The sequence below is a fragment of the Crocodylus porosus genome, unplaced genomic scaffold (assembly GCF_001723895.1).
Source record: "Crocodylus porosus isolate Cpor-Errol unplaced genomic scaffold, CroPor_comp1, whole genome shotgun sequence".
In the NCBI taxonomy this organism is placed as follows: domain Eukaryota; kingdom Metazoa; phylum Chordata; order Crocodylia; family Crocodylidae; genus Crocodylus; species Crocodylus porosus.
The window spans coordinates 3181528-3209374 of NW_017728943.1; the positions used below are offsets into that span (position 1 = coordinate 3181528).

At 41.9% G+C, this 27847-nt stretch overlaps 1 protein-coding gene across 2 annotated transcripts; it reads left to right on the forward strand.

The window, feature by feature from the left end:
• The first annotated feature begins 1208 nt into the window (after positions 1-1208).
• On the forward strand, positions 1209-27573 carry STRADA (STE20-related kinase adaptor alpha). 2 transcript variants are annotated; one of them, XM_019548463.1, is made up of 13 exons: positions 1209-1276; positions 3071-3152; positions 5497-5554; positions 7029-7057; positions 13382-13484; positions 14071-14192; positions 15444-15552; positions 15684-15807; positions 17162-17333; positions 18820-18924; positions 20766-21007; positions 24880-24922; positions 25634-27573. In XM_019548463.1, the coding sequence occupies exons 2-13, from the start codon at positions 3117-3119 to the stop codon at positions 25784-25786; spliced, it is 1296 nt and encodes a 431-aa protein (XP_019404008.1). In that variant the 5' UTR covers positions 1209-1276; positions 3071-3116; the 3' UTR covers positions 25787-27573. The 2 variants fall into 2 exon arrangements, with proteins under 2 accessions (XP_019404008.1, XP_019404009.1); XM_019548464.1 differs by having other exon boundaries at positions 3071-3128.
• The last annotated feature ends 274 nt before the right edge of the window (positions 27574-27847 follow it).

Below are 27847 nucleotides of genomic sequence, written 5' to 3' on the forward strand. Positions count from 1 at the left end.
TGATGCAGGTTCTGGCCTTGGGCACGGCCTGTTTGACCTGAACACGTTACTGAACTTTGCCTTGGCATGACCATTATGATGCTGAGCGTGAATTAAACTAGTGAAGTAGGTAACTGAAGTTTTAAATACTGCTTTGAGGTCCTTCAATGGAAATCACTGTAATGGTGTAAAATTGTCTGCTGTTTATGTGCTTTGTGATGATGGAGGTGCCCCTGGTGGCTCTGAGAGAAAGGTGTGAGACTTGACACACAACCACAGCCGGCAGGAGAATGCAGGATGGCAAAACTGCCCCCAGGGGTTGTCTAGCTCGGGGTCAGGGCAGCGCTTCTTGACCAGGTGCCAGGCCCCCCTGCTTGGCTAGGAGATCCTCTTGGCCCCAAGGGCTGTCTGGCTTAGGCCCGGGATGTGCTGTTATTCTCCTCCAGGCTCTCTTTGCTCACGTTAAACAGCGCCTGCCTGGCCTGCAAATTCTCCCCTGCGGAGACCAGTGTTGCCAGGTGTACAATAATTATCGTGTTTGTACAATAGTTTCAACTCTTGTACAACATGCAATCAATAATCGTACAAACGTTCAAAATGCACGGATAATTTTGAGGCAGCTCATTGATGCAGCGCGTGCATCACCCATGTCACTCTCAGGACGTCTTAACTGACGTTTGGGCTTGCTCCTGACTCGTTCTCATCACGAAGGGGCTTTGATCCCAAAAGCTTGCAGAAAAGGCCCGTTTTCTTAAAATTTCCCAGTTGGTCTAATAACAGGTATCATTTTGGAACCAAGAGTTCTAGTTTTTTGTATGTCTTCAAAATAAAGACTGGGTTTTTGGTCATAGCTGTGTTGGTCTAAGGACACAGGCAGGCCAGGGCTTTGGAGTAGATGTGATCTCTTTTATTAGACCAGCTGAGGCGGTAGGAGGGGAAACAAATTTTTGGCAAGCTTTTGGGTGCAGCCCACCTCTTCGTCCGACATGGGGGGGGAGGGGTGTCTCTGCTGGCCTGAGACTCCAAAGTCACATTTCAACGTTGATGAGCCAGTTGTCGCCCACGGGCGAGTTCCAGCGAGCAACGTGAAATAAAGACGACTTGATCGCACACCGCACGCTGTCCGCAAAGACGATGTTTCCCAACCGATCATTTCCTATTTCAGACCCGCTGAGCCCCGCCCCGCGCAGAGGTCACCGCGGCCGTCACGCGCGCGTCGCGTAGTGGCGTCATCACGCTGCCTACGAAGTGCTGCCGCGTCCCGGGAACCGGCGCCTGGAGCCTGAGGAGCGAGCGAGTGAGTCCGCGCGCCGGGGCTTCTCGCGGCTGGGCCCTGCCCCACTCCCTGCCCAGGCCCGGAGCGGTGGTGGTGCCGGCGCCGGACCCGGCCCTCGCGGCCGCTTCTCCGCAACATTGAGTGCGCCCCCCTCGCCGGGAGCCGGGAACGGCCCGTGTCCCCGGCCCAGCCGCGCTGGCAGCAGCGCCCGCCCGTGGGAAGCGACAGGAGCCCAGGGCCGTGCCTGAGTAGCACGGCGGGCTCTCCGCCCAGTGCTCCCATTTCCCGCCCGCCTCCGCCTTCCAAATGGCTGTGCCCCAAATGGTCGTGCTGCCAGGGGGTCAGAGCCGTGCTTCTCGACTAGGAGCCAGGCCCCCTGCGCGGCCGGGAGATCCTCTGGGCCACGGCGCCTCCTGAATCGGCGGGTTACCTGCAGAAGCCACTGACAGACTGGGTGCCAAGCACCTGCAGAAGCTGCCAGCTGTGGTGGTCTTGTCAGGGAGTCGCACCTGCCCTTCCCAAGGCATCCACATCAGTCGTCCGGGCTGCGGGAGGCACTGGCACTGGCCCTGTCGGGAGTGGAGCATGAGCACTCCTGTGTACCCGCTACCAGTTGTCTGTCAAGGGCAGTTGGCGTCTCAAACCTGATTCGCCAGACAAGCTTTCACATCTCTGAGGGGTCTTTCTGAGTTCTTTGCAATGGAAAAGCTGCTCTCTTCTTTTTCTGTAGGCAAGAAAAGAGCAAAAACAACATTGGCATTTTTTGAGGGCTGCCTTGAGTCTATCGAGTGAGACCCCATGGTTTAAAGACATGATTACTGAAGGTTTGCAGGGCTGGACCTGGTTCGAGCCCATAATGCTAGGTCAGCGTTGTGCAGCCAGGGAACTGTGGCACCCTAGGATGCTGCAGGATCCTTTTAAGGGTGATGCACAGGATTAGCACTGTAAGTGTTTGCACACCTAACACATGATTCACCACAGAAGCCCAAGTATTTTTGAATAGGCTTCTTTAGTGTCAGAGACATTCTGATCTGTTGAGGTCTTTTTGAGTTCATGCAATAGCAAAATTGTCCTATTATTTCTCGGTAGTCAAAAACCAAGTGAAAGCTACATTGCTGGCACTTCCAAAGGGGCCTTGGGTCTAACAAGGGATTCCTTGATTTTAAAAAGGTTGAGAACCACTGTGCTAGATACTGTGCAGACATGCAATGAACATCTTTTCCCTGAGGAACTTGCTGGGCATCAGTCTGCATTGCATGGTAATAACTGTGTGATAGAAGATATTTGATAGGTTGTTTAGGTTCATAAATACTGTTTTTCAAAATTTGCTGCTACATGTTGGAAACAAATTCACCTGAAACAACTATGTTTTAATTTTCCAACAACTGATAAGAGTGTCCTAGGTATACCTGGACATGTGAATGGGGTAGTAATTCAGGCTGCAGGGATGCGCAACTCAAACTTTTGAGGGCCACTTGCAAGTTATGGTTCCAAATGGGGGACTTTCACGAATGGGATTTGCCGTGATCGGATGCGAGTCCTCAGCATCTTTGCAAGTAGAGAAACTGGATCATAGACTCAGTTACTGTGATTTGGTGTGCATTGCAGATACAGGAGTTGCTCAACATGTTTTTCCATCCTTTTAATAAAGTGGTTGTCATAGAGAGCTATGACGAGCCACTGGGGTTGCTCTGGCAGGTCTCATGTTTCACCCCTCTGTTGCACTGCGAAGATTCAAAGTGAAGGTGATACATTCCCGCCCTCCCCCCCTCAAGTCCTCCTGAAATAACTGTTTTCTCTTTTTCCTATTTTCAGGACATTTTTAATTTCACAAATTTGGAGTATTACAAATCTGGATTCCATGTCTTTTCTTGTAAGTAAACCAGAACGAATTAGGGTGAGTGTTATATGCCTTCTAGTTTTATTCCAAATAGCACTGCGTTTATATAAATTGTTCACTTCCGTACATGAAATGGTTGCAGGAATGGGGCCTGAGATTGAGCCCTATTGACTCGAGTGCCATTTGGACACAAGGCCTTCAGGGTTCTTATTACCTGAAACTTATAACCAGAAAGCTAGATTTTTAAGTGTATTTTTTAAAGTGCCTACCTGCAGAGGGAGAAGTACTTCTAGAATCTATTGATCTCTGAGCAAGGTACTGTATGTGCTTATAATGTGCTTGTATAATATAATAATAAGCATTCATTCTCTTCAAGTATTGGTCATTCAGTAGAACCTTATTACAAGGAACCGTTTTTATAGCAAATCCTCCCTTTAACAATCCCAACAGCAAGAACCAATTTTTTTCATTAACTTTATTATAGCAAACACCCTCTTAATGAATTCTTCTCTTGAGTCCATGGCAGTTTGTTATAATGAAGTTATACTGTTTTTGCTGTTGTACAGTTGTGGCTTTATAATCGCTTATAATTGAGAAAAAATTGCAGAAATATTAGTCTTCTACTTCTTTTCTCTTTGAAAACATGCTTTTGGTTGGCCTTAGCACATATATTTTGGCTATTGTTCTAAACTTAAAATTCATATAGAAGTTTTATATTTAACTTAAATGTTCCTTTTTTCATGGTTGGAACAGTACAGCTTTGTTCTAGTGCTTAAAAATCAGACAGCACATAAAATTAAAACTTGAAAATAAATTACATGGAAAATGACTTAATGTATTTTTTAATATAAAACACCAATACTGCAGGTAGGGAACTGAATCTTAAATATAAATTTAATTTTTTTTTAACCTTTATGGAGTTGAACTGAAAGATCAGAGCAACGTGCCCATCAGTCTAACTGCTACCCTGAGTTTTAAACATTGTTTAAAAATGTTCTTTTGGAAGAAGCTAACGCTTCATTAGCATGTGTACTTTTACTCTTAATATTTAGTTTAACTGATAAAAATAGACCTCTTCAAGGCAGTCGGCATCTAAACACATCGCAACGTTTATGACCACTAGAATGTTCTGCAAGAATAGAAGTATGAAGTATAGCATGTTTTTTGGCCTAAGAGTGTATTTGGCCTTATTTGCTAGTGTAGAGCTTCCTGACTGAGTGATATGAAGGTACAGTAAAATCTGAATCTTTTGTATCCAAGTAATTCAAAACCCACTTAATTCACAGTGGGTTGCTGAATTAAGGATGAGCTGTTTGCTGTGGCTGGTGTTCTAAAGAACACTGTTTCTCTGCTCTGCTGGAGCACCACAAGTGGTCTATCACAGTTGATCAAAAAGTGATGCCTTTTGAAATAAAACAGCAGGAAAGAGTTGGAACACTCAGGACTCCTGGTCAACTTTTCTGCAGCTCTGTATATCTCTGGCTACTTCATAGACCCTCATCTTTGCAGGGAGTAAGGAATTTAAATCCTGCAGAGTATCTTGAACCTCATGAATTTGAAATGCAGGGGACCAAAACATTTCAAAGTCAGTATAAAAGGGTTCAAATTATCCAAATTACTGTCAGTACATACAGACTTAGTTTACCTGTATGCAGACATTAGTAACTGATAATAACTGAGGCACTATCCCAGTGACTAATTAAGCATATTTTATAGTATGTAGCCCAAGGAGTTCCTATTGTAAAACAACAGCAATGATTGAGGGACATGTTTTCTCTGGTCAGTCTAAGTGCCGGCACCATCTGCAAATCTGCCATCCCCAATTCCACCAAACTGTCCTCCTCCCTCTCCCCCAGCAGACTCACTGGCGCTAACCCCTTATCATGCCAAACTGCCCCAATCCCACCAAACTGTTTCCAAGAGTTTATGGTCCAAGGGACCAGAAAATGGCTTCAAATTACAAGATAGCCATATTTCAAATTTTCTATATCATAAAGTATACAAAAACATATCTTTTCAGCTGTGAGTGACAGTAGCTTTGAATGATCCAATACTTTAAACTATCTGATATTGAACTAACAAAGTTTTTCCTGTACTAACTGCTCTGGAATCTTACATTATCCAGAAGAAGTTGGTTGTGTGCTGCCTGTGGGTGTATGCCATTATACAGATATGGGAATGTTTGCCATTTGAAACAGAAGTAGTTGGTTATGGCAGATTGGAAGAGGAAGGAGGAGGGGGATATCTCAAGTGATCGATGAGCTCCTCTTTGTACTGTGCAAGTGTTAGAATAGTTAAAAGTCATTGGTATCATTCTGTCTTGGGTGATATTGAAAAAAAAAAAAGCTGTTGAATGTATCTAGAGAAAATAATTAACTGGCTTTGGGGTTTTCTTCTCTAGAGGTGGGTGTCCGAAAAGTTCATTGTTGAGGGCTTAAGAGAGTTGGAGTTGTTTGGAGGTAAGTACTGTTTTGTTTTGTTTTTTAGATCCTTCAATAGAAATCTTGTTTGTTTTGAATGTGAAGGTACCTATCTGGTGTAAATTAATGTCCAACTGCCACATAAATGAACAGATCAATTGGTAGTACTAAATTTTCAGATTGGCTTACAAAAGTGAATTTAGAAGGAAATAATTTGTCATATTATGTACAGGAGTTGATTTACAGCCTGTTGTAGTGCAGGTCTCGTGGCCTTTCAATTAATGTTTCATAACATTGTCTGAATAACCTGTTCTCTATGTTAAATGCAGATTTTGAGTCTGAAAAAGTTACTTGCAGCTTGTTAAATTTGCAAGCAAAAGCAAATGTTAAACTGTACAACTTCCCAGTAGAGCTGCCACACAGTGAGCTGGGTTCTGTTCTGCCTCATACCTCATTATCACAATTGGCAGCTGAATTCTGGTCATAGACCATCTGGTAGGTGATGTAAGCAATGGAAGGAAAATATCTGGGGTGGAGAAAAAATCCATTTTACTTATAAATTGAACAGATATGATCTTTCCATGTTTGGCTTCGTAACTACATTGAAACACATTTTTCTATCAGATGTTATTAGGCTGTGTCCACTTTCACCATGGTTACAAACCAATACCATTTAACAGAAGTCCTTAGCATAGCTTTTGAAAAATATTCCTGCCAACTCTAGGCATCAAAACCAGATTGGTTACACTGCTCAGTAGTATGTTAAGCTACCAAAATTGTTTTAGAACCTGACTGTAGCTAGTACATCTTTGCTGATGATGAGGCCTGGACTATTTCCAGGGTTTTTTTTTTTCCTGACTTACCAATGCTTCTTAGAAGAAATAACTTGTAAAATATCTGCCACAGTATAAAAAATCTGATTTAGAACCCTTCTTCTGAGAAGCTCTTAACCCTAGTATAAATAATGTAATTCCATCTGATTTTAATGTGAATTGTACTTGGGTTGAGAGTGGAACTACTGCATTTTACTTAAGCCCCTTGCTGCCTAGCAACACTGTTAGAAGTAGCCTAAGAAGGTTCAAATAAGATTTTTTGGTACTTTAGGAGATGTGGAATTCTGCAAAATATTTCTCCATTTTCTGCATCTTCCTTGTATGTGTCGTTAAACATTCTGAGATTATTTAAGTAAATTTCCCCCCTAGATATGTAAATACATCCATATCATCTTCTTTTAAAAATAGATTAAAGATCAGAAATTAAAAAAAAAAAAAGTATGACTGATGAGGCTGTTTGAATCTGTTTAATTTCTGTGCTCTTTGATTACATTTCTACCTGTACCATTCTTGATATTTTTCATACTGTTTGTAACTCGCCATTGCAAATTTAATTGTAAATTTAAAATTTTCTGTCTGGGAGTGTTTACCTGTGTGTGCCTAGTACCAAAAGCTTACTTTTGGGTTATTTACATATCTGTTGAAGAAAACATGGTGAACGATTAATTTCTTTAATCCAGAGCAGCCTCTGGGTGACTCTCGGAGAAAAGTAAGTGATTTTTCTTGCAGGCTGTGGTGCTGTGTTTCATTGCATGGAGATATTTCCTTGTGGAAGCTTGATTTTTCTTTTTACCTTATTTATGTCATCTGTAGATTTAGACTACATTTGTGGAAACAGGTTTCACGCTGGAAAGCAGATTTTGGTGTGTGGTTTTGAAATGCTTGCGTGTGGTGGTTCAGTCATAATTCTAAAATTTATTCTCCAAAGCTCATGTTTTCAAATTGTTTACTGCTTCTGTATACTACACTTAAGTTGTCTTGCATTTGTTTCTGAAAAGCACCAAGCACCTGTAGCTCCTATTTACCTGAAATCATTTGAAGCTCTCTGTGTACTGAATGTTTGAAAATGGGCTGTGTTTCAGGTTGAACATTCAAAATTGGTACCTACTTCTGAACACTTTGACTATAATTTCCTTTCTTTGCTTTCTACCAATTCACCAAAAGAGGGCCCAGCATTAAAAAACAGAATTGGATCATCTTCAGTTTTAAAGGGGCTTTACCTTGCAAAATTCCATTGTGATTGCTATCTGTCTGACTTGCTTCAGAGCCCACATTACCAGTTTCATGCCTTTAACTGGTGCTGCATTTGGCATAGAATGTTTCACATTCTTAAAGATTAAATATCCTGTGGTGCCATGAAATACAAACCACACATATGATATAGCCAAAACAGGACAGCTTGGACTAGTCTAGTTCTTGTAGTCCTGGCCACAGAGGTTGTCTTAGCGTTTAAATTGGTATTAAATAAGTGATAATTCTGATAATAATAACTTTAAGCTCAAACTTGTGTAACAATTTAGCTTGTGCCTACAATTTTACTTGTGCAGACTAAACAGGTAAAAGTCAGGGTTATATTGGATTTGGTGTTTCCAGATGATATAGCCTCAGTTTAAACTCATTGTTTTACAGTGATGTCTTTTGTTAGGTTGTTGCAAATTTTTGTTTAGATTAGTCTGGAGACAAAATGCATCCATTGTGCGTAATTTGTCTCTCTAAATGGAAGACATTAGTGGGTACTTAGACATCTTTGTAGTGTTGGTGCTGAAGTTTTTTGCATTGAAAAAAGCACCAAAATAACTTTTCTATTTGGGTAGCTATGGAAGCAGGGCAGTATTTACTTAGGGAAAGGAAATTATTGTAACTTGAGTCAAAAGTGAGCATGAGACACTTAAGTGAAAACAACAAGTACCAAAATATTCTGTTTTACTATGGCAACAAACCCCAAATGTAATCCAAATGAATTTGATTGGCAAATTCAACTCCTTACTGGAGTTGCACAGCTCTGGTTTCTTCATGGCATTGATAACAGAGCAATTTCCCTTTCAAAAATAATTTTCTTAAATGAAAGTCAAGTTAAATCCTAAACAGAAAGCCTGAGATTCCAACTGTTAATGAAGATCACATTTTATAAAGCTAATAAGGCATGGCTTTATCTTCCAGCTTTCATGACTTTTAACTGTACACCAAAATATGTCCTGTGTGAAAACCTTAGGAAACTTTTTTGCAGTATTTCATAAATTAACATTTCAGTTTAATGTCATGTTAATATTTTTATTCTTGTACAATGTTTAACATTTCATTAGAGTCCCTTTTGCATTAATATCTAGTTATTTTTAAAGCTTTCAAACTCTTAATGTTTCTACAGAGGTGAATGAAATTTTCTGACATACTAGACTGTTTCTAAAAGGGTGCTGATAGTCTTTTCCATTTCAACTGAAACAGCCTGAGCAATATACTTGAAAATAATAGAATAAACTTATTTCATCTTTTTGCATCTGTTTTGTTGGCTTGTGTCATATCTGGGGTGGCTTTTATTAAAGCAAACCACTTACAGATTGCATACCAGCTGTCATTGCTCCAATAATGCTGCTTTTCAAGCCTTCAGTTTTCATTTCCTTGGTGGTGCCTTTCTGCTTTAGAGGTTTCCATCTGCCTGTATGCCTTTCCTGTTAATCCTGCTGTTGACAGGAGTGATTGGAAATGCTGAAAATTATAGTGAACAGGGCAATAACTGCAAATCAGAATTGGTAGAAATCTTTAATGGAAGTCTGCAGATAAGAATGGCAGCCTTCAATTCACAGCCAAATGACAGGTTTGTAACTGGCACAAAAGATTGTAATCATTAGCCTCCAATCATGGCTGAGACATCCTAGTTGATATTTCTCTGCATGTCATTAGAATGATCTGGTACAATACTGTAGGGCCTCTTACTGAGGGTTACAATAGGCCTTGTGTCTTCTCCTCACAGATTGGTTACTACCCTTGTTTTACAGCTGGGAGAAAATGAGGCACAGCATGCCTTGCTCAAGGTCACACATTCAGTTACATGGCTGGGACCACAACCCTGGTGTCTTGACTCTTGGAGTGTGTATTACACATTAAAGGCAGCACTGTGCAGAGATACCAAAGCTGTCTACACACTAGTCGTGACCCAGAAGTAATATAGCTGCATTAGTAGGGCAGTGCATTTGAACTAAAGCCCTTCTGCTCTTCAGACTTAATTAGCTGGGGCACAGCATTGTATGGGCACAGTTATGTTGCTTCTGCTTGAGGACACACACAACTAGCTCAGGTCTCACTGCATTGTAATGCCCTGAGCCAGGTGAGCCTCCACCTGCTTCTTACCCAAGATATCTCTAGAATCACTTGTATTCAGAAGAAGAATGGAAAGTTGCATGCCAGTACTGAACCAAGGTTTGTTTATATTTTAGTGGCCAAGGACAGGAGACTGACTCAGTGGTGTAATAAAACTTTCCCATCTCCAGCATTAGTAATTCTGCAGCATCTAAAGAGTAACACTTGCTCTGTTGCTCTGGAGCATTCATTGCTGAAGTAGTGCCTCAAATATCTAGGATAAGAATTTTTTTAAATCCCATTTTAATTTTTCAAGATTCAAATAATCAACAGCTAATCATATTACACCATTTGCTTTAACACTATAGTTATCATTGCTTTTAAAAAAATATACAGATAATGGTTAACTTCCTTTAGCAGATCCTAGATTTGATAGACTGCTTGTGACGGACATTGAGACAAGCTTATCCAATTACCCAGCAAGTATCAGGCTGAGTAGTATGACAGTATGATATTACCACCTTCATAATGGTCATCTTACTTTTATTCTAAATTTAAAGAACTTAAATGTAAATGAAACTGCCAATCTCTTATGAGGCAGATCCTTATCCTTCCTGAATCTGCGGGTTGACTGAACAAATTGCTTCAGGTGAGTTTTATGTTGTTCCCTCTGTTTCGTGTGGAATGTTAACTCTGAAAATTAATACCGTGGCTATTGGCCACATTCAGACACTGAATTTCTCCTGGAAGAGGCAGGAGAAACCACAAATGTACAGAGGTTCGGGATTATTCTCCCAGAGCAAAAATGATTCCCCCAGGACAACTAACCTGGGAACAACTAGGTTTCATTCACTCTCAGGAAAGTAAATATCTTTAACACATTCTCTCCTGAGAGAAGCCACAGCAGAGTCCTTCAGCATCAAAGGGTGCTTTGCCAATTCTCCCCAAATTCTCCCAGATGATATGAACATGGGTACACAGCCATTGTGACTTTTCAGTGTTAATCAGTTGAGCAGAAACAATCATCTGCTCTGGAACTGTGGGCATGAATAGTGTGCCACCACTGTTTTGTTATTTTCTTCAGGGTTGATTTGTGACAGCAAGTAAACATTCACAGCTGAGATCTTTACTCTGACTTTGAAATAAAAATCTGCTCCACTCCAATTTTTGTCTGGAATGTACATTTAACCTTTGAAATGTTTGCTGTTAGAATAGCTGACGTGAAGCTGCCTGTTCTGCAATCGATAGTCACTGTGAGCTTATCAGTACTTGGAAGTATCATCTCAGTATGATTGGTGGTCCAGAGTCTGATCTCTAGCAAGTATATAAATTGCAAAATCTGCATAGAAACATTTTATAGGACCTATTTTCTCATGTTCTTAATATTAGAATCTGAGGCCTTACCATTTCTCCAAGAAGGTAGTGCTTCAGCGGACATCCTTTTCCTCTGTTAAACTGGTTCTTTCCACTTAAGGGAACTAGAAATTTTATCTTGGTTCACTTTGCTTTAATTGTGGTAGAGAAATTGGGATCCTGTATTCACATGTTTAATATAATCATCAAAGAGAAAAGTTAGCTTGCCAAAAGCTATTACATTGTGAGCAACTTTGGAAGGAGTCCGCCTCATTGGGCAGTCTCAGAAGCTCTCTGTTGGTGTCTCATTTGTCCATAAGACTTCCATCTCTGCAAACATCAGTCTAAAGCTGATTTAAGCCACCAATGAAAATAAATCTGGGATAAACCCAATTCCCAGTGGACATTTAATGTATTGAAAAAGCTTCCATCAGTTTGCTACAAGCTGTAGTGCTATTCTCAGGAGAGCCAGCATTGAAATAACAAAAGCTCTGGAGCTTAAGTAGAATTGTGAGTTAAAATCTCCAGAGTTGATTGTGTTCTGTGAGCTGCTGCTCCAAGTATAGATGCTTTCATAATACTAAACCTAGCATCTCAATAAATGATGTGTTACATGCCAGTTTGGAGGTGGTCTTGTAGATCTAGGAGGACATGCATTGGGGACTAAATACAGGAGAGCACTTTGGGTCAGGACTGACTTATGTTGCTTTATCTATGCATTGTCCTCCTGTTTTATACATTTTAAAGTAATTTGCCAGGTTCAGCTTCAGTGTTTTAAAGGACCTCCCATCCTACTGTGCATAAGTGGTGTCAGCAGTTTAGCTCTTTAAATATCAAGCTTGATTTGGTCCTTAGGAACAGTGGTTTGACAGTTGTTTTGAGCCCATTTTAATGTTTTTTATCAGTTGCTACTTAATGAAGCAGCTATTTAATACTAGTATCAAGAATGCTTTAAAACAGTGATGAGGAGGTAGAATAACATTTTGTATTAAGTAGTTTGTGATTAAAGAAACCTAACTAAATCTTCAGTGGGGTTATAGGTACAATGGCCCCTTGTGATGTCACACAACTGTAAAATAACATTTCTCCTTCAGTGATCAAAATAAGTGTATATTTTCAGATTCACTCCTCTGCTAGACTGTGAGAGATTCAGAAAATGTCTTTTATAGCAAATTTGCAGCTGGACATGAGTGAATTAGAAAGAGTCTAGTGTTCTGAGGTGTCAGGGCATGTTTAATATTTCTGGCAGTTTTAAGATGAATTCGTCTTCTTTATCCGCACCTAGCAACATAAATGTATTTGACCTTTTGGTCACAGAGAGAACAAATCCAGGGCCCAAGTGTGTCACACTTCTAATTAGAACAAAAACTGAGGGATGAAATAACCCTGCAAGAAATAACGTAACATGCCTAAACAATGGGAAAAGGCTCCTCTTGCTTTTCTGGAAACCCCACCCAGGAAAATTGGAATGCAGCTGGGCTTTCGGCATGGCCAAAACTTGAGACCTCTTTTTGTGCTTCAAATCATTTGTCAATTTTTGTGACAGACTCCTATAACACAGCTCAGACTATAATGCCTCTATGAAATTGCAGAGCTTGGTTGAAATGAGTTTTAAGCATGACTGAGCATGAACAGAGGGGAACATTTGTCTTTTCTACTGGTGCATGTAGATATAGCAGAAAGCTCTGTTAGGTATAGTGAATAGAATCTGATAGGCTTGGGAGTGTGGCTGCCGTGTTCATTTGGACTAGCTCTTGGCTGCAGCTAAACTCTTGCTCTTATTTAGACCTTCTTTTTTTGTTTGTGCCTGATCTACATGTCTGGAGCAAAGTTGGTTCATCATTTCCTGCAAATACAAGATTTCAGCTGTGTGTTTGTCTTACCACAGAGAGCACTTGAACAGATAAGCAGCTGAAAAGCAGAAGCCTCTGCATTGTACAGGAAAAGCTTCTTGCCAGTATGCAGAAAGAGTGCTACAAACAGGATTTCATTTGATTGGCTGTGCAGAGGCAGATGGCTGGTAGTATTAAAAACTTGTAAAAGATGGGAGAAACCGTATTGTTCTGAAGGGACAGGGGTAAGGCTGTCATGCACAGCAGTGATTGGCTTTGTTAAAATCTTTTTGGGGGGAACTTTTTTACAGTAAATAGGAAATTACCTTGTTTGGTTATATGCAATGGGATGCAGATGTCTGGACCTTATGAAATGAGACATTTCCTGGATTGAAAAAATATCTGAGAAGATACAGTTCTGCTTTTACTTCCAAATTCCCTTCATTAATACACATATATGTCCAAATACTATAAACATGTGCATTAACATGCATCATAGCTGCTCTTCTAGATGACCTTTGTTTCTCTCGCTGACTTTTCTCTTGTTTTTCTAGACCAATGAAGCGAGCTCAGAGTCGATAGCATCTTCCCCCAAAAGGGACGCCATGAGCAGCTTTTCACCAGATAGCAACTGTTATGAGTTGCTCACCATTATAGGTAATGTTTCTAAGGAAAGAATTTTCAAGTTTCAAGGATCCTTCCTCAAAGGAAGCTGGATGTTCCTTTTCTGACTTCTTGTTTTCTGAAATGTTTTTTTCTGTCTTAGTTGTATTATTAATTGTAAAATCACTTCCCGTCTTGAAAGCCTTACAGTTGAATCTAAAGGAAGAACAGGATGTGAGAAGGTTGTATGGTCCTGAACTTAAAATGAAAGGGCACTAGATGGGACTCTTGAGTCTTTTTTCTAGCCCAGCCATTTGCTTTATGGGTGACACTCTGCAAGTCACTTCACTACCCCCTTTGCCTCAGTTGTTTTTTAATCTGCAAAACGGTAAAGTAATGCCCCACTTCTCAGAAGAGTTGGGAACACATGTTTATAGGTGGTGTACTTTAAATGAAAGCTTATGTTTTATTGTAACAACTTGTTATTCCACAAATTTGTAAACAGTTGTTCAGGTGAGAGAGGGTGTGAGCATTACTGCTGAAGAAGTAGTATTAATGGAAACTCTCCAGCAGTGAAGTTCAAGCAACAATGTTATTTTGGTGCTCATGGAATTAATTTTTCTTTCTCTTTCTCTTCCAGGCCAAGGCTTTGAGGATCTGATGATTGTAAATCTAGCTAGGTATAAACCAACAGGAGACTATGTGACAGTCAGAAGGATTAACCTGGAGGCCTGCACTAATGAGATGGTGACATTCTTGCAGGTAACTTTGTGCAGCATCTTTCATTTATATTGAAACAATTTGAGATCTAAGATACAAGACACTACAGAAACAGATTATTATTGTAGGGGGATTGTCCTGGCTGAAATTGAGACTTTTTATTGAATCCGTTTGCTTTTGGAGGAATTATCCCTCGCTTGCAGGAATGAACTTTCCATGCTGAACTGCTAGAAGCTCATCCTATGAATTTAGTTTCAAAGCAGAGAGTTAGTGGATAAGTCTTCAAATTCAGGAGATCTCATGCCATAATTTGTTTATCCTTCTCTAGTAAATAGAGACATGGATCTTGACAGAAAGGAGATGCTGCTTTTTTTTAAATACATCAAAAACATCTCTATGTTCCTTGAGTTGGGAAGCTGGGATTGTCAATGAGCACTCCTGAGTCCAGTGCTAAGTTAGTAATACCCATTTGCAGATACCAAACCAGGACAGTCCAACTCTAGTGAGAAATTATTCCAGCTGTCAAACCTCTCCTCTCTGCAAAAGAAAATAAGGATTTCTTTTGAGAAGGTTCAGGATAATCATCTGATGAAAGAATTTTAAAGCCTCGCTTGCTTCTAGACTTAATATTAGACTTTAGGTGATGACACTGAAGTTTTCAAATGCTTGGACAAAAATAGTCTGTTCTGTGAAGAGAGTGTTTATTGAGGACAGCGATGTGCAATTTCACGCATATGACTAAAGAACAACAGAAAATCTTCACCTAAGCTAAGACACAGCAACAACACACAATTTAGAACGTACAACTTAGCCTAATTTAGGACACAGCAGCAACTGCGTAAGTTTTCCATAGTCCCAGGGACAGTCTTCAACCAGGCATTCAGAAGTTTTTTTTTGTTTTGTTTTGTTTGGGGGGGCGGGTTCACAGTAGGTTTAGCTGCTGGGGGCAGTCTCACAGACCTTATTTTTGCCTGGGTTTTTATAGGCAATCTGCACCCCCTTCTCCACCTTTGGTGCCATGACAGTGGCATACTTTTTTCATCTGGTGTTTGATTCCATGCCTTGGGATGTTTGTCTGATGGTTCCTTGTTTTCACCAGACTCACTTTGAAATGCAAATGTAGCCCCCACCACCACCATCTATGATTAAAGGGTCAGAGACTTTTGTGTTGGCCCCATAGTTTGGCCAACACAGTCTATTTTAAATGTCCAGAACGCAGATGTTCTATACTCTGGATCTCTACAGTTAGTTATTTAACTGTGCTCTTATTCTAAGTATCTTTTTTGCTTTTAGGGTGAACTTCATGTGTCCAAGCTCTTCAGCCATCCCAACATTGTGCCATACAAAGCAACCTTCATAGCTGCTGATGAGCTATGGGTAGTGACACCCTTCATGGCCTATGGTAAGTGGAGAAGGGACACTTGTATTATTTGACAGGGTCAGCTAGTGGTTTTGGGAAAAGACCTTTATTTTAGGAGGTGACATCATCAGTTCTTTCTGCTCCATCAAAAACATTTCTTGGTTTCTTTCTAGGTTCTGCAAAGGATTTAATCTGTACCCATTTTACAGATGGAATGTGTGAACTGGCTATTGCTTATATCCTCCAAGGAGTTCTGAAAGCCCTTGACTATATTCACCATATGGGTTATGTACACAGGTAAAAAGGAAATCGCCTCTTCTACTCTGTGTAGAATCTGCTGCAAAGTCTTGCAAATGACATTAATTCAGAGGGAACTGGGTAGCTCATGGGACTGTTAATAGATTATGATGCCTTTCTCGTTTGAGCTGCCTGGTTCAGCCTAGGGTGGTAGTGCTTGAGCATTGCTTAATCTGACAGCTGTTTGATAGACTGTGAAATGAGTTGTCTATCTCAGTTCATTTTCCTGGAGACAGGTGTCCAGCTTGCAAAGAAACCACCAAAGGAATTCATGGTAAGAGGCATCCTGGTCAATCTTTACAGTTAAGAAAACTATGCTAATAGCTGCAGAGGGAGTTGGGATTGAGGGAAAATGAGGAGTTTGCCCTGATAGTTACAGTGTCCAGGACCTTTAGGCCTGCACTTTTCTTTATTGTAAAACTATTACTTTTTAAAAAGTTAAACCAAAGGTTGAACCTGGGGTAAAGTGCATTAGTAATGTATGTCCAGATTTAGGTCTTTGCCAGGGCCTCTGAGGTATAAAGATGAGAAAAGGGAAGTTGTGACAGCAGAAAACAGCTGTAATCCTTTGTCAAGGAAGTTGTTAGGGGCTATGAGAGGACTGTGACAGGAAGAGAGTATAATTAAGGAATGTAGTAATTTCTCCAGAACCCAAAGTATAAATTTAAATCCGTTTCTTCCTATGGAAATGACAGGGGGCATGTGACAGTGTAGCCACCTGCTGCTGGCATATTGAGGTCTCGGCATATGGAGGCATAGGGAATCGGGTCCATGTGTCTACTGGCTTTATTGTAATACTACGCAATATTCATAGGTGGCTGTTAAGGGTCAAATTCTTCCCTTCTTTCATTGCTGCTTACTATGTTGCTCTTGGATGCTGTTGGGGTAGTTATCTTCCATACCTTCAGTCAGTGAAACACCGAGTAAATTAGAGCTTCAGTCTTTCCATAGACTCGCTTTCACTTCTAGCTTTATTCAAATAATGGTAAAAACATGCCTGTTTTTGGCTGTTTTTTTCTTTAAAGGAATTGAAGACATTTTTATGCATAAGCGCTTGATATTATTGGGCTGTTCTGATCTGTCATCCAAAACCAGTGCCTGCAGCCACTTATTCTGTTTGTTGCCTGCTCCCCCCGCCCAAATTCCTCCCAAACTATTGTGTATAGTGGAAGTAAGTTTCTAAAGCGGATTGTAGAAGGCTCCCAACTGTTGGGTATTTGATAAATGGACCAGCGACATATCTGGGCTTCAGATTATTCCCTCCTTAGCTCCTATATAGAATGCACATAGAGGGATGCCATGAGGACTTGAAATTCCTTCTAGGGTAAGTAATCTTTGACTTTCTTGCCTTAAGGAGTGTGAAAGCCAGCCATATCCTCATCTCTGTGGATGGAAAGGTGTATCTCTCTGGCTTGCGAAGTAACCTGAGTATGATCAACCATGGGCAACGACTCAAAGTTGTTCATGATTTCCCCAAGTACAGCATCAAGGTTCTTCCCTGGCTCAGCCCTGAAGTTTTACAGCAGGTATGTTCGAAGACCTTTGGTCAGTCATTTTCTTCCTCTTTCTCAGTCTTGTCTTGATGGAAAACAGTTCCAGACAAGACGCACAAATTTATTTTCAAGCTAAATTTGTAGCCTTGGAAGAACATGTGACCACATAACCATGATTGTTGGAAGAGATGCATCAGACTTCCTTGGAATTTGCTTTCTTTCCCCTGCTATAGGTTTCAATGCAAATTACTCAGTTTCATAGTAAGAGAACTGGGCTCTTGGGCACTTGCATAGCCAAACTTATTCTCCTTAATAGAACATGGTGCTTGCAGCCATCTGCAAAAACCAAACTTCTCCCCATGGCCTTTCTTACCTCATGGGAGAGCCCCTAACGGTGGCTGCGCAGGTCTGACAACACTCATCCTGAGGTTTATGAACTGCTTACATGAATATCTTTACATTCTGTGGGACTTCATGTGTTGTGGTTCCCTTTGGTAACTGGCCAGAAGAGTTTTAAAGACAGACTCTGTCTCTTCCAGTTGGTCCCCCAGGGTTGGCAGAGAAAGCAATGAAGGCAGACTTCCTTCCTGAACCTGACTGGAATCTTGGATGCCAGGTCAGGACCTTCACCTGCAGTGTTTGTGTTGCCACCTTAGCAGAATCAGCTGTTTAAAGGTTATATTTTAATCTGCTTGTACACGGCATTTGTAATCTTGCTGTGTTTGTGTAGTTCTGGGACATGGTTCAGTGATGACAATCTCTGACTGCTCAGAGCCACTGATGTTGCTTCAGAAAGTTAAACTGACATCTTAGAAACTTCTAGTGTCACTTTTCCTTCTATCGATCTTTTCCTGCTTGCACCTTTTCTTAAAAATAATTAAAAACAGCAGTGTGGCAGGGGGGAGGTGAGTGTTAATTGGATTAAAATGAGCCTGTGAGAGGGTCTTTGTAATGACATTGGTAGGATCTTTGCCTGCTAGGCAGTGTTCAGGTTTCTGGTGGTGTTTCCAAAAGCTAGAAAGAGAATGCTGTAAGTAGCACCTAGGTATGTGTAGCTAGATAGGTTCATCTTGGGTATTTGCAGGCTTCCCCAGGACTAAAATGTGTTAGCACCTCACAACCCTGAATATACTAAATCTATACAGTAGCAATGTGTTTTATCCATTTTACAGGTGGAGAAACAAGGCAAAGAGGGGTTAAGCAGCTTCCTCATGCTGACATGGAAGATAATGGTGGAGTAGGGAATTGAATGATCCTGTGTTTCCCAAGTGACAAACTAGTGCCCTAACCCCTGAGCTGTTCTCCTCCTGCCTCCATGGAAGAAACAAACTGATTGTTCACCTTTTTTAAATTCAAATCTGTTGTCTTGTAGTATAAAAAGATAGAATTCCCCTGTTGAAGTCTAGAATATTTGATTTCACCAGTTTTAGCTCTTCCTCATTGGTAGCTGATCAGATTCTCACAAGGCTACGTGTAACAGTTACCTGAATCTGTATCTAATTCTGCCTCTCTTTCCTAGAATCTCCAAGGCTATGATGCAAAATCTGACATTTATAGCGTGGGGATAACAGCCTGTGAACTGGCAAATGGACATGTCCCATTTAAAGATATGCCTCCTACTCAGGTAGGGTTTACTTCTGTTCTCTGTATGGCTTCTGTTCTCCTTTGAGCCCAGCAATTTAACTGCATGCTATGCAGCCAGGAAAATAGATTCTGTGCTGTTCTTGTAGTTCTCTACAAGGAGCCAAGCTAGTAGCATCAGCGGGAGGAGACGTAAAACACAAATTCTGACCTTGTGAGGTCATTAACATACAATGGCCCTTTTTCACCAAGTTAAGACCATTAGCTCTGGGTCTCTGAACAGATTACAAGATGGTTAAGTATACTGTGTCTTTTCTTACCTCTGTTTTGGTTCTTTTTCTTTCTTATTAGATAGCATTGCTGTTAAACTGATGACTTTGCCAGCCTGAACATCTCTAAATGTCTTCACATACTTTCTTAGACAGAGACCTATGAGGTTATCTCTTTGCTAGTATAGGATTATTCCCTAATGTTATTTTTAGTGCTCTCTTCCCAGTCCAGTCTTAAGTGTTCTAAAGTATAGAGATTCTTTAAAAATACTCTGGGTTTGGACTTGTTACTAATTGGTTTGTCAAATGCACATTAAGCCCCCACTTTTATTTCTCCTCTTGGGGCTCCTTTCTTCCCTGAATAGAAGGATACATCTGAACAGATGTACCACGTGGGTTTCTGTTGAAGCTGGGAGTCCAGTATAACACACTGTTCATGAGACAGGGAATTAAAGTTGATCCCTTCCTCAAATACTAGATGTGAGCTTCTCCCACCAGAGTTGGTAGCAAGTCTTCCACTGTTTTCAGGAGAATCAGGAAAATCCCATTTAGTGTAAAACAATCCTGGCTTGCAGACTGACTGTGGGCGGCATCTCAGTGATGTCTGTCTTTTTTTTTTTTTTTTCGTGTGGGCAAGCGCTTGAATTCTTCCAGAAATCAGGGACTCACCTGGAAAGATGGAATAGAAATATCTACTAGGAAATTCAAGCTAGAGAACTCAATTGACTGTTTGACACCTCTCTGTACACAGATGGTGTTGTGCACATGGGTTGCTCTTGCAGTGTAGAAATTAGTTGGAATGTGTAACCTCTACCAGCTTAGAAAGATGCATACTTCTGAGCTGTCCTGTGTGGCTGAAGTTACATCATTGCTCTAGTAATGAAAGCATTGTTCAGAACATTCCTACAGAAGTGGTATTGCTGGAGTCTTGGGATGTGAAGGTTTAAGGAGAATTTGGGAGGCATTGTTTCTACCTGTTCTAGTCTCTCCTCACTGTTAGTGCAAGCTGACTTTTTCTTATATCTAGCCACTTCATGAAACCTTGCTGGCAAAATAAAGGTGTCCAAATGCTGCTGAGGGACTGAGGATCCAACAGAAGTTCCATGAGCAATTTTCCCAAATCAGGAGAATCCTAATAGTACAGCAAAGGCTCTGATTTTTTCCCCCCTATGCAACGTCTGCCTTCTTTGAACTGTCAAACTGGATATCTAACCTTTACAGGTTATAAATGTGCATACAAAAGTTGCCTGCCTCTCTGATTTCCATCAAGTAAGACTCCTTCAAGGGTCCAGAAGCTGCACTGTGGAGTTGTACGCTATGACTTGTGGGATCAGACCTCATGTGAGAACAGCATTGGGCCTACCACATTCTGATTGTAGCAATCCATTAGATTAGCCACTGAAGAATGCTAGAATCTGTCTTGCATAAAGAGTAGGGCTGCATGAAAGCATGATGTTTTCTGGTCATGGACTGCTTGTAGTACACCACAGTTGATTATTTTTGTATATTAACATGACAATTGAATTTATCCTAGTGGGACCTGCCAGCTCTCTTACTGTGCTCTTCTGTTGTCTGTATTGTGCATGTAGCACTTTTTTCATCCTTTTCCTTTCAGATGCTCTTGGAGAAGCTGAATGGGACAGTTCCATGTCTGCTGGACACCACCACGATTCCTGCTGATGAGCTAACTATGAAACCATCCCGCTCAGGTGCTAACTCAGGGATTGGTGAAGGCATGGCTGTTAGCAACGTGAGGGCCTCCAATGGAGAGTCGACGCTGCATCCTTATCTTCGGACTTTTTCACCTCATTTCCATAACTTTGTAGAGCAGTGTCTGCAGCGTAACCCAGATTTCAGGTACAGCTGTAATAGGAGTCTGTGGTCACAGGCATGCTGTTAAACACCATTTGGGGCCTGGTTATTTTAACTTTCGGCTCTCTCTGATACTGAGGTTGCTTAATCAAGGTTTCTGAGTTGGGTCTACAGTGGTATTTAATTAAGTGATCATTGAAAAGCAAACTGCATTAAATTGTACCATGTATGTACAGCAAAAGAGCTGTGCAGATAGTTCTACATATGTTGCCTGAAAGCAGTACTGTAGTACTTCAGTGGGACTTCCCTTTAGAGATCTCATAGCATTTTGAAGTTCCTAACTGCCTCACAACCTCCTTCTTAGATGGTAGTGTTTTACAGCTGGAGAAACTGAGGCAAAAGTTAAATACCTTGGCCACCACACCCCAGATCTTTGGTGTATGCTGGGAAGCTAAGCCAGGAGTTGGGACTTCCAGTCTCCAATGGACACTTTTGGCTTTGTTTTCACCAATAGGAGCACTTCTGTTGTCTAGCCCAGGGGTTTTCAACCTTTTTAAAGAAGAGTACCCCTTTTGGTGGCAGTGATCAGACGCAGGGCGGGGGGGGCTTGCACGCTGCCGCCACCACCCGCCATGCCCCACTTTCTCACAGCCAGTTGCACGTACAGCTCTGTGGGCTGCTGACAGGCCTTACACCCAGCCAGTCGCATCCCACCCGTCACCAGCCTGCAGAGCCACGTGTGTGACCAGCTGTTGGAAGGCGGCGCACGGTGGCGGCATGGGGCAGTGTGCAGCACTGGCAGTGCGGGGTGGTGAATGGTGGTGGCAGCCACCGCATATGAGCCTCCCCCCTCCCCCAGGAGGTGGCGGTGCAAGGTGATGGGTGGTGGTACTCTGTCCCCGCTTGCCTGCATGTACCCCCTAGGACCTTCCCAAGTACCCCTAGGGGTATGCGTACTCCCAGTTGACAACAGTACAGCTTGTCTTGTGATTGTCATGAATGAATGCTGGAAAGCAGATACCCTGTTTGGAACAGTTCGTTTTATGTAGATATTAGGCTCAGAGAAAAGTTGGAATAGCCTGTTTAGCTTGGAGTTGTTAGGTGGCAAGCAGGATGTAGAATCATATTTCCTTCTGGTTCTGATGTTTCATATTTCACAGAAGAGTAAAAAGATGAAATACTCTTTTGGGCAGGAATTTTTAATGTGAGATATCTCTGGGCTCTGTGATAATGCAAATTACCTTGAACAAATACTCCTGCCTTTGTCTGAGGTAATTTGCATTATCACAGAGCTCTGAGATACCTCAACACGCAAAAATTCCTGCCCGGAAGAGAGTTCCATCTTTTTACTCCTCTGTGAAATATGAAACAGCAGAACCAGAAGGAAATATGATTCTACATCCTGCTTGCCACCAAACAACTTCAAGGTAAACAGACTATTCCAACTTTTCTCTGAGCTTAATCTGCATAAAATGAACTGTTCCAAACAGGAGATTTTACCACACCTTCAACTCTCCCATAAAATATGAACTTTCATTTCTACCTAGGAGAACTTTTACAATCTTTTCTCATATGCCTGAAAAAGAGTGCTTATGCCTGAAAGCTTACAAATAAAGAATTGTTTTTGCAAAAATCTAGTTGGTCTAATAAAAGATACCACCCCTACCACAAGTTCTGATTCCTTTTGCCTCTAATATAGCTATACCCTGGATACCTGAAAAGCAGATATAGAATTGTATTTCTTCTTGCAGTGAGCTTACAACCTCCTGCAGTCCTCTGGTTTTATTACAAGATACTTTAACCATAATGCCCTTCAGAATTTGCTAGTGGGAGTTTTTTGTTTTTTTGCGGGGGGTGTTGTGTGGGCATGTGTGTGAATATATAACTTGTCTTGCTGTTGAGGAAAGGGGAGTTTACAGCAAAATAATTGTTATTCAGTTATCACACAATGTGATGCAGTTAATTGATTGCTGTCTTGAGGAGCCATGAATCCCATTCCCATCCAGGGAATACCCGATTTACTTGAATACAATTCCCATTCCCCCAGTTGGCATGGGTGGGGGGCAACCCCTCATCTCATAATTGCATACAAGGAAATCTCACTAAATACATTAGCTGCATGCAGATATAAAAAACCCCAAAACAACCACCCCCCACTGCCAATGGCACTTTATTTTAAACTCGCACACCCCTGCAGTGAGCCCAGTACATGTCCAGAAGAGGCAGCATGTTAATTGGACCCAGCTCACTCAGTGCCTGTATAGATCGGGTGCTTTAGTGGGGCTTTTTAGGCAGTTTTATCTAATAACTGATTGAATCGGCTTCAGTCAAAAGCACCAGAAAGCCCCACTGAAGCGCCCAATCTATACAGATGCTGCAGAGCCGGGTCAAAGTAATGCACTGCTGCTTCAGGTAAAGTACAACTAAAAGGTTTTTAGGTGGGGTGGTTTAATATTTGCAAACAGCCCTAATTTATCATTAAACTGCTATGAAAAGCAGCATGTGCTCAGCACTGGAAATTATGAAATCAATTTAAATGCAACAAATGCTGAGCATAACTATAAAACACATTGGGCAATCGTGCTGATGGGAATCTACCACAAAGATTGGTTGGTGCAGGCCATTTGAATAAGACATATAGCAGTGCCCATTAAGCACAGTCCCCCTCAGCACGGACTCTTTCAAATCATGATGAGCCCTAACATTGCATACATTTTTACTTCCTCATCACTCCCACAGCTGAACTGTGCTTTTCTTTCCCATTTCCAATTATTCCTGTTTCTTCACCAGCCTTAAATACCTAGCAGACATCACCAAGTGGGGTCCCAAACAGTTCACCCCAAACTGTCATCCGTCTTCTCTCAGCCTGTTGCATATAATTAGAGTGGCCCCACCCTCCATGCAGTGAAGCTGCACCAGGGTGCTCTGCACCTCATCTACATATAATTTTTTTGAAGCATCCCAGGACTTGTGACGAGAACACCTGGTTCCAGTCCTGAGTGGGATTATTAGCAGATGGATCCTCTGAGAGGGGTATCTGGAGTACACACATATACTGAGCAGTGCTGAGCTGTGCAGTCACCAGGGCTTGAATTGCTGTTGACTCAGACCCAGCCTAATGAACTATACAGTAAATCATGACCCTTGGGTTTTGGACTAGTATCATGCATAGTTTGTAGTACATGTAAGTAGGTGCCCAAATGCTGCTCAGAAGTGCTTTTATGGGGTACCTGTGCTAAAACTTGCAGCAGTTTAAAAAAAATGTAATATGCATCAATTGTGGATGAACTACATGCATGGGTACTATATGCGAATTGTGACAGCCCTGTTAGTTAATTTCAGGGTTACTGTTTTCAGATTTGCTCCTCAATTCCATGTACTCAGGGAGAGAAGGGTCTGACAGTAAGAAGAGGGGGAAGGGGCTGCCAGGGGAAAAAGTGAGGGGTAGGGGTTAAGCAGAGTAAAGGGGGTTACCTGGTCCTCCCCAGATTTATTTTCCCTGCTGTAGCAGTGGGAGGTGAACAAATTCAAGGCAAACCTCCAATAATTAAATTCTGTACATGGAAATTTATAACAAATTTATACATTTTCCATGTATGGAGTTTAATTACTGGGGGATCGTCTTATAATCAGGGTTGTCTTCTCTTCAAGCAAAAGCAGGAACTCCATTCTGACTATCACCTTCCCCTCTTGTAAGGCAGATTCTAATGTGCTAGTGGTTGGGAGCCATGGGTTTTATCCCAGGAGTCCCTTTTTGGGACATTGATTAAGTCATTCCCCACTCTGCCTCAGTTTCCTTGGTGTTTGTAAAGTGTTACAAGGCCATCAGGAAAGCATTAAAAGGGCAGCATGTCACTTATGTGTATCACACTTTGTTTTCATACGTTGACTCACTGTTTTGATTCTCTCTTATACAGGCCAAGCGCAAGCACCCTGCTGAATCATTCTTATTTCAAGCAGGTAAAGTGGTTCATTTAATCTCCCTGTCAAGTGCATTGGTCTTTCCATGATGGCCCTCGTGCTATGGCTTTGCTGCTCCCACTCTGGTGGGAGAAGAATGCTTCTATTGACTGTGCCTCTAGAACCACTCATCTGTGAAAGTCCCCTTTAGGTGGGGAGCTTTTGCAAAGCTACTATAGTCTGAAAATGATGAGTTTAAAATAGTGGGCTGGCATCTGTGTTTGGGGATAGTAGTTATAACTGGAAAAATCTTGCTGAATTTCTCTTTTCCCCCTTCACTTTTTCTAATAAGCCCCGCTGACTGCACTTAGCCTTTGGCATCAGCAAAGGAGGGAGCAGGGTACTAATGATCAACCAACACCCCCACCCCCGACACACACACGCACACAAATACAAGGCACTGCATTAATCTAGTGGGTCTGCCCAGAAGTGGAGAGCCATTAGCACTGTTTTTGAATTAGCAGGGAATTGGCTACAATGATTTGAAGTTTAACCCACACTGGGGGCACAGTGCCAGGCCCTGCAGCTGTCCTAACCCAGCCAGCAAGAGAATGGGTTAAACCAGCTGACTTCTGCTGGTAGCATGCTGTTCTGTGGCTAGCCCAATTTGTGTTGTGGCATCGCATATGACATCTGAGCATTAATACTGCCGTTACATCTGCGCATGTGAGAAGGGCTCAAACCAAATTTTAACCCTCCTTCCTGCCCCAGATCAAGCGGCGTGCTTCTGAAGCGCTTCCTGAACTCTTACGCCCAGTCACACCAATCACCAACTTTGAAGGTACACGACAACAGGATCCCAGTGGCATTTTTGGATTGGTATCTAGCCTGGAACAGCTGGAGGTGGAGGACTGGGAGTTCTAATGCTACGTGGGAAATGTGTGGCTCTGAAACATTTGAAGGAGCTTGCTGGACATAGTAACGTATTGACCCCTTTCAAAAAAAGAAAATCAGTGATGAATGTTACAAGCAGAAGAGTTTACAGGTCCTTGGGAAGGAACTTGAGCTGTCATTTACTTGGGGAGCAGAGCCTGGAAACAAGGGGCCAGGAGGTAGCTGGAAATGACCATCCATTCCAAGGAAAGGCCAAATGTTTCCATGGCAAATGCATGATACCAGGAACCTCCCTGAGTACCAAGTATTGGTTGCTTTCATAGTTTTGTTTGTTAGAGTCAGCTTGAGTTGGTGTCCTCCTTTGCTGCCCTCTCCATGCACGTGTTGCTTTAGAGATCACTGACGTCCTAGTGCCCATTAGTCAAGATGTACAGAGCTCTCGTTAGTAAGCGTGCCTTAAAGAGAAATGCAGAGAGGGGAAAAAGGTGTAGTTTTTAGATCTGGGCACTTTCCTCTAGACAGCCAGATTGTTACAGTACTGCTGTCACAGGGTGACTTGTGGGGAGGGCACTAGCATACTTAACTGCTACTCTAGGTTGGGGGGAGGTGGGAGCAGGGGGGACATGAGAGACTGGAGAAAGGTGTGCCCTACTGTTGCAGGCTTGTTTAGAGGTCGGCATTTCTCTGCGCTGCCGGAGACTGACAGATATTTATTTTTTTAAAAACAAGACCCTTTTTACATGGTGCTGAGTGCTCCAAGCAGCTGAGCAGAGGGTACTTGGGCTTCTGGGACGGACCTGCCTCTCTCAGCACAGCACATGCAGAGCAGTGCTGCAGGGTCCCCAAGGTGAATATTTTTTTAAGTATGATGTATGTATTTGAAGCTTTGGATCTGCAGCAGCCCCAGTTCTTAAAGAAAGGTACTACCTGGCTGAGCCTATCCTCTGGCAGGGCTGTGTCCCCAGGGAGAGGAGAAAGGTAAGTTTGAGGAGTCTTTTGGCTGAATCCGCCTTTCCCCTGGCTCCTGCTGTCTAGCCAGCCTGTGCAGAGTTCTCTTCTGCCAAACATCAGTTCGTCACCTTTGCCTCTGAGTCCTGCATAACGCACATTCTCAGAACCATACTGAACTGCTCGTATAGCTCCCCTTGCTGCAGAGGTCTGTACCCTGCTAGTGACAGGCCTCTGCTGTGGCAGCTCTCCCCTTCACTGAGGTATTCACATTTTCTGAACTGTGAGCGAGGCCTCTAGTTCAACCTTTCTGAGGACCCCCAGACCTTGAAGACCTTTCTCCTCTCTAATAAAGCACTGAGAATCCAGTCCTGTATGCAAGGTTGATAGGAGCAGTGGTGCTGGCAACAGGTTCTTTTTGTGTTTATAAGATGTACTTGAACCCAAATAAAGTTTGTAACTCTAGTTTTGTTGCCAAAACGAATAAAATAAGTATTTCTGAAGTTCCCACTTTATTTATTTATTTTTTACATCTGCAAATGGTGGAGAGGGTCCTTGCCCTCCTGTATGGCTGGACTAGAGGATGACATGCCCTTACTGGCCTTAATCCATCAAACATGTTTATCTGGTATAGCAATGAATGCAGCTGGTGGTAGTGGGTAGATGTTGGCATTATACACAACATTGGTCTAGTTCAGTCATTCTCAACCAGAATTATAACATCCTAGGATACCTTGAGATCCTTTCAAGGGTGCCATGCCATTAGGTGTGCACACATACTTCACAAGATAAGTCCAGAGCTTTCAACTAGGGATTCCTTGTCAAACTGATTACGACCTGTTGTGGGCTTTCTGAGTTACTTGCAACAGTAGTTCTGTTATTTTTCTGTAGTCAAAAAAGTGAAATCTAAGCATTGGCATTTTGTGACGGGTGCCTTGAGCCTAAAATGTTGAGAATCACTGGTCTAGTTAAACTGTCCTAGTTTTCAGCTATGGAAAATGCTTTATGCATTTCTTATCCTTATACTTTTTGGCTACTGGACAGTGAATTTGGTAACTGAAAAATGCCATTAACCCCACAGCACTGTTTAGGATTGGAAATAAATCCACTTGTAAGGTGCAGAATGTAATGATTTACCCATGA

Bases quoted from the DNA above. Each gene is read 5' to 3' on its own strand.
- STRADA (XM_019548463.1), top strand. From the start codon at position 3,117: ATGTCTTTTCTTGTAAGTAAACCAGAACGAATTAGG. The intron at 18,925-20,765 runs GTAGGGTTTACT...TTTTCCTTTCAG, and splicing joins AAGATATGCCTCCTACTCAG to ATGCTCTTGGAGAAGCTGAA. The intron at 21,008-24,879 runs GTACAGCTGTAA...TCTCTTATACAG, and splicing joins CAGCGTAACCCAGATTTCAG to GCCAAGCGCAAGCACCCTGC.